Source organism: Castanea sativa, chromosome 2 (genome assembly GCF_040712315.1).
Source record: "Castanea sativa cultivar Marrone di Chiusa Pesio chromosome 2, ASM4071231v1".
Lineage (NCBI taxonomy): Eukaryota > Viridiplantae > Streptophyta > Magnoliopsida > Fagales > Fagaceae > Castanea > Castanea sativa.
Window position 1 is genome coordinate 51,394,939 of NC_134014.1, and position 7,029 is coordinate 51,401,967.

Here is a 7,029-nt window from a genome sequence, read left to right on the forward strand (position 1 = left end):
GTTTTTTGAAAAAAAAAATAGAAAATACTAAAATATATTGTTATTAAGATTTGAACTCTAATACTAACTCATTAAATGAGACAGATTTATTAAATTAAATGTGTGTTTTCATTGACTTTTGAAAATTAAAAACTGAAAATAACATTTTGCATATTTTCAGTTTCTTTTACAAATTGAGTTTTGAGAACAGTTTTTGTTTTCTGTCTATTTTGGGTTGCCAAACAAGTCTTTTAGTCTTAAAAATAGAAAATTGTTTTTGGAAACAGAAAATAACGAGAAAAAACAGTTACCAAATATATCCAGTGTTTCAAGAAGTGTTTTCTATAAAATTATCTCATTTTCTTATGTTTGGTAACAACCTTAAATGAGTTGAAAAACAATTTTTTGACTCTCTTATTTAGCTTGTTGTGAGATGGAATTGTTTTTCAAAAAATAAATTAATGAAAAATAATTTTTAAAAATAAGTCATACTTTTTCTGTTGACTAAAAATAGTTTTCTTTTAACTCGTTTTTATTACCAAATACTGTAAAATAAAGAAAACTATCTTTATACAAGATTTTTCATCAAAACAAACAGAGCTAAGTAGAGAGTGAAGTGCGTCATACCCACAAATGGAATCGTTATCTAAAGGCTTTGGTTTCTACTTTAGGGCTGTTTGGTGGCTATATTTATATAGTTTTTTGTTCTTAAAACCAAAAATAGTGGATTCCCCATTTAAATTTATAGTTTAGTTGGTATTTTCTAAATACAATTTTTAAAAAATGGTTTCCTTATTTCATTGTTTAAAATGAGATTTTGAAAACAGCTGAGGGTGTTTTTAAGAATACATAAAATAATTTTGATGATATAGTTGTAATTTGTAAATAAATTGAAAACAATGAATCCTACAGATTTGCATAAAAGTTTAATTTCTACAATTTAGGAGCTTATCATTATCATAAAAAAAATTACAACGAAGCTTATCATTATCCAAAATTTTTTGAAAACAACAGATTTGCACTAATTGAGTGAAGGAGAGAAAGCATGAATAAGTTTGTTGTATTGTTAGTGTCGAATTTTTTTTTAATATATCTTTTACAACCATTGGTTATTTTCTTTTAGTTACTTAATTCATTGGTGTTTTATTTTAACGTTTATTCTATTTTAATATGTAATCTACCAGCTAATTTTTGTCTCAAAATAACCTTTTCCTCAAAAACATAAAATGATCTTCCAAACATTTATTTTTTCAGTATTTTGAAAATTGTTTTTGTGGGGGTCAAAAACAGAATCCTACAAACGGCTGCTTAAGTAAATATGCTTTCTAACGTCACAACTAATTTATATTGGTTAAGGAATGATTGATCCACAATGGGAGATTTGAACAAGAAGTAGCTATCAAAAGTATGTATCTTGTATAAAATTATGAACATAAGAAGAAGATTGGCTAGGATACTAACATCCAAGAACAAGTGTACATTCACTTTGCAATTTCTCTCTCCATAATTTTGTCCACCCTAGATAATGTATGTTCAGCCTCTCTTTATATTTCTCTCTTGCCCTCTTTCTTGAAATATGTTATCATCATACAGTTGTTAAGATACTTGTCCTATCAGACACCTCTTCCCTCCTTTCATGGTAAAGATTAGGAATGGCAAAAAAACCTCGACTTGTGGGTACCCTACCTGCGAAGCAAATGGGGCAGATTCAGGTTTTATAAACTCAACCTGTAGCGAGGTCAGGTCGGGTTTAGTATTATGCATACCTGGCCCGAACACGACCCGTATATATAATATTATTAAAAAATTTATAAACCTAGGTATAAATACTACTCTCTCATCGTAACCCTAATTCCTCACCTCTCAGTTGCCCTCCCTCTCCTTCACTCTTAACCACCCCTCCCTCTCCCTAACTCTCTCTCTCTCACTTGCTGCTGCCAGTCCCTCCTCCACCTCACCGGTCTCATCGGTCCTTGCCTCTCTCACCGAGTCGCTCATTGATCCACCTTGTCGCAAACGCCGCTCCTTCCTCCCTACCTCTTTCACCTCGGCTTGATTGGAAAAAGGGGGGATTTTTGTTGGTTTTTCGTGGTTCTGTTTTTGGAGTATTGGAGGGGTTGAAATAGTGGTTGTCTTAGACTCTGATGTGATCTGTATTTTTTTATTTATTTATGAAAGATCTGATATGTAGTTATGGTCTTAAACTCTGATTTGTTGGGGTTTTTCATGGTTTTGTTTTTGGAGGGGTTGAAATAGTGGTAGGCTTAAACTCTAATTTGATCTGTATTTTTTTTTTATAAAAGATCTTATCTGTATATATTGTCTTAGACTCTGAGTTGTATTTTGGGCCACAGATTGGGCCTAAGGTGGTATGGCTGGGCAGGGCCTGACGGGGCGGGTTTGGGGTAAAAAATAAAAACTCGTTTATTAAATGTGGTAGGTTCAAGTTTTGGAGTCAGGCTCGCGGGTCAGGTTTGGGCATAAAGAAACTCACCTTGAACTTGACCCGTTGTCATTCATAGTAAAGATTGACTTTTGGAGCTTAAAGTACTATTCAGACCGGTCATTTAACAATAAATGCAACTATATCAAGTAAGTGGGTTTAATTAATGCAGAATTGATTGTTGCTTTAACAAAAAATCTTCATTTACGTCCTTGGACATTTCTCCGACTCCATGCTATTGTATTCGAGGGTGCCAAGATCCTCAATGAATACCCAAGGAGCTGCATCTAGTAGACTTTAGCTAGTGGGCACATGATTATTCCCCAAGGTCCAACTTCAACTTATTGGGCTTAGGAACTTACTCTCCTAGCAGTGATTGGGCCGGCCTTCTAAAAAGGCCCAATATCATCTAATGCTAAAACCACTCCCTACAGCTCTTAAAAGTGGTAGCCATATAATGTAAAAATTGTCTTTTAAAAACTAGTTTCAAATTCAATTTTTTGATAACTATTTTCACACTATTTTAAGAACAAAAATAAAAATCTACCTACCAAATAGACCTTAACTTTTCTATTTTCTGTTTCAATATCTTGGGATTTCTCCATTTCTTATCCTCACCCAGCTAGAACTCATTGGTGTGGGTGTGATGATGAATTTTTAATTAGAAGATTAAAGAAAAGGAAAAAAAAACAAAAACAAAACTAGACCAGAAAACTGGTGCCAAATAATGCAAGTGATTTTTTGAACTGGGAAAATGGATTTTGAGAGAACCAAACACGGCTTTCATTGGTGGGGCCTATGGAAAATGAAAACAGAAAACATCCCGTTTTCAGAGAAACCAAAAATGGGCGATTGTTTAGGGAGAAAGGAGAAAACAGAAAAAGAGAGATACAGAGCATATTGGATTGGAGTCATCCCACTGGATCCTCGAATATTCCTCAAGGGTTTGACATCTATTTCATCTCTTAAAAGCTCCAAAGGTTGAAGTGTTCCCTCTTGTAATGACTTTAGGTATTAGGATATAGCAATCATCCTGTTTATCCCTTTTGTAATTAGTTTTGTTGGGCCAACTCATAGGTCTTGTTTGTAGTTCCTATCAATAAGAAATAAATTGCATAATATTAATTTTTACCCACTACACATTTTATATAATAATAAATCATATAGTTTTATCTTAAAAAAAAAACACTTAACAAATTCATAATGAAATACGTTATAGGTAACCCTCTTAAAAAAAATATTCATAAAATCCCCAATTCATTGTAGAGTTGGAAGCAGTATTCCTAAAATATTAATTATTATGTAGGTTTGGATGAGTTTATGTCAACACCATATTTCATTTATTGGGTAAAAAAATAATTTTTTTTTGAGAGTTTTAATATATGACATCCGCTTTTAATGATAGTTCTTTATGATTAGACCAAGATATCAATCAATTTTTTGTGTAAATAAAAATTAAACTCTAAATCTCTTATTCAAGCATCATAAATTTTAATAGTTGAGTTATCTGGAACCCAATGATAATAAATTGAACCAAACTCTTTCCATGTGATCAGATCTGACATTATTTATTTTTTATTTTAAAAGAAACCAGAGCTTTAGAACAGAGCCTGTTGGAATCTGACATACCAAATAATGAAAATAAAATGCTTTAAGCACCCATTACCATTAGATTAAATTAAGGCATCGTTCCTTAATTAAAAATTGTTCACATTAAATATCCAGACCATACCAATATTAAAGACTGTGACGACAAACGTTGTAAATTTGTCTGATTCTAATAAATAGATCCATTCTCACCGACAAACACAGATCCAACAAATCTTAAAACTCATACATCATTCATCATTCATCATTCATCTCACTCCACATTAAGTAGCAATAGTATTTATTTAGCAGAAAAACCTTAGCAAATTACAGCTCTTAATAAACCTAATTAACCTTAACATCACCAACAACAATACTTCGTTTTATTACGCACTAGATTTAAGCTGACCACGACGATTCTTCTTCTCCGAATCTTCGTACGGACAGTAATTCCTAATGGCGGTGAGCTCGTACGGCGCCGTATCGAGTGCGAGCCACTGCTCCACGGTGAACAACTGCTGTGCGCAGGTGGTGTGGACCCCAGTCGTCGTCACCTCCACGTAATTAACGTACCACCCGTGATGGGAACCCGACCCGTCCGAGGTGAGATTCAACGCGCAGATCGGAGCCGAAAGGCACCCGCCTCTGCCGCTGAAAATGTCCAGATTGCCCCTCTCGAAGTAGTTGTGGCCTGGCTCCATGAGTCCGCCCCAGTACTCTAGGTTCTTGATCTCCAAGTACTCGCCGTACGCGTCGTACAGCCTCGCTCCGATGATCGAGTCCGTACCTCCTTTTAGGACCGACCCGGTCCTGATGTACACGGTGTACACACAATCATCGTCCTGTTAACAACAACAACAACAAAAAGTTAGTTAAAAATTGCAATTGCTAAGATTGTTATGAAGATATTAGATTTGATGAGTATATTACGGAAGCTTGTGCTATGGAGAGAACGCAGAGGAAAAGGATGAAGAAGAAGGTGGTGTTGAGAGCCATTGGGAAAATGAGATTGCGATGTGTGAAGCTTCGTTGTGTTTGGCTATATATCATGATAAACCTTTATATATAAACACCTGATGATTCAGAGCAATGTAGAAAACGAGGTGGGGAGACATGATCATGTTATACAAAATACGACATCGTTGTGCAGTGCGCGACAAAAGGAGGGCTCTGATGCGTGATGAAATTACAAGAATGACACTGACATATTTTATGTGTACGCGGAGATTGTATCTCTTGCGCCAAATGTATGAGACGCATAAAAGATTTTTATGTGAAAATAATGAGGGGAAAAAAAAAAAAAAAAAGGAAAAGAACAGGGCTAGGTTACCTGTAATGTACGTGCCACCGAATTGATAGGAAGACTTTAATTATTTTGGCTGGTTCTTCTTTATTTTGAGCTAAGGATAAGAATGCTCTCCAACTCCATTGAGTGAGAGGTATCATGAAAAGCATATTCTAGTAGGAGACAAAAAAGGTACCCGATTGAAAATAGATGAGGTCAAAAACGTGGTAGTGGGTAACGAGCTAGCTGGGTTGTCAATAGTCAATAGTCAATAGTCAATACCACCATCTATACCTTATATCATAGCAACTGGCAGGATCCTCTTTTTGCTTTTTCTTGTTTTTTGAGAACTATTACACTTATTGGGGGCTTGGGACTTCTTTCTATAGTTCTATCAGTCTAGAACTTTCAAGGACTTGTATAGTGTTTGCTTGTCACTGAAGTAATGAAACTTTGAGTGATCTCATTTGTATTCTTTTCTTTGATTTCCTTTAGTCAAATTGTGGACATGGTCTACTTGAACTCGGCTTGAGAAAAAATTTGTTTATGTTTATTTATTTAGCAAATGAGCTCAGTTCAAGTCCAAATTTTAGACTTGACTATTAAATAAGCCGAACTCACATATAATATTGTGTCCATGTACAAGCTCGTGAGTATGAGGCTTGATTAAAAAGTATGTATAAATTACATGTTTATATGTACAAATGTTTATAATAAACTTAATAAGACTTTAGATTAAATTGCATAAGTTTGGAAAAAAGTTTATTTGTAGTCAAATTATTAATACATTTTAACAATATAAGGCTAGAGGATTGATTTTTTTTTTTTATATTATAAATTCATAATTATATCTTATAAACTCAAATAATATAATTTCAATTATAATTTGGTTATTAATTATTAGCACATATATTTATAAATTGGTATAAAAAAAACATAGTCATAAATTCTACTACATATTGGAAAACAATAAGTCAATCAAGTTGTTTGTGAATGAGCTGGAGCTTGTTTGATAAGAAAATGAGTCAAGCTTGAACATATAATCTAGTTTGGTGATTAACTTAAGCTCAACCCATGTTTGAAAAGAATTAAACGAATAATCTTGAAATTTTAACACTCGGCTTGGCTCAGTTTGTTTACAACCCTATATCTAAGTTTTGACTCACTTTTAGTGGTGTCCACAAGTCGGGTTGAGTCAAGTTTGGGCAAAACTTGAACCCGACCTGATCCCATCGAATGGCTACAAATGTTGACCTATCTTCAACTGAAAAGCACCACTGGTATGGATCAACCCAATTATCCATGATGACAGATCAAGTTGAGTTGAAACCGGCAAAGAGAACAACTAAGAGAGATTATGGCGGAACTCGTGGAAGATTGTGAGATTTCGATCAGATATCGCTAGAGATCATGAGATTTCCACCAAATTTTGGACGAAGATCATGAGATCTCTACATATTTGAGTAGAATCTTAGACAACAACAGGAGGAGATTTGATTTAAAATGGAGAATAGGTCGGATTTTGGGCACGATTCTGGTGAGATCACAAGTTTTGTGTAAAAGGTTAGTTGAGTTGGTTCGAATTGAGTTTTGAAGGGGTAGACTCACAGGTCTGGTTGAGTCAACTTTTAATACTTTGCTTGGCTCAAGTTGTTAATAGCCATATATCTAAGTTTTTTCTCCACAGGTTTGGTTGAGTCAAGTTTGGGCTAAACTTGAACCCAGCTCGATTGGC

The 7,029-nt window shown here is 34.3% G+C and overlaps 1 protein-coding gene across 1 annotated transcript; it reads right to left on the bottom strand.

Annotated features, from left to right (window-relative positions):
• Positions 1–4,242: 4,242 nt before the first annotated feature.
• LOC142623348 (PLAT domain-containing protein 3-like) lies at positions 4,243–5,020 on the bottom strand. The gene is made up of 2 exons (XM_075796744.1): positions 4,940–5,020; positions 4,243–4,851 (listed from the first exon to the last, which is right to left on the bottom strand). The coding sequence occupies exons 1-2, from the start codon at positions 5,003–5,005 to the stop codon at positions 4,396–4,398; spliced, it is 522 nt and encodes a 173-aa protein (XP_075652859.1). The 5' UTR covers positions 5,006–5,020; the 3' UTR covers positions 4,243–4,395.
• Between the last annotated feature and the right edge of the window lie 2,009 nt (positions 5,021–7,029).

What these genes read in the sequence shown, in the direction of transcription:
- LOC142623348 (XM_075796744.1), bottom strand. Translation starts at nt 5,005, where the DNA reads ATGGCTCTCAACACCACCTTCTTCTTCATCCTTTTCCTCTGCGTTCTC. An exon ending in TCTCCATAGCACAAGCTTCC is followed by an intron (nt 4,852 to 4,939) that starts GTAATATACTCA and finishes TGTTGTTAACAG; the next exon opens with GACGATGATTGTGTGTACAC.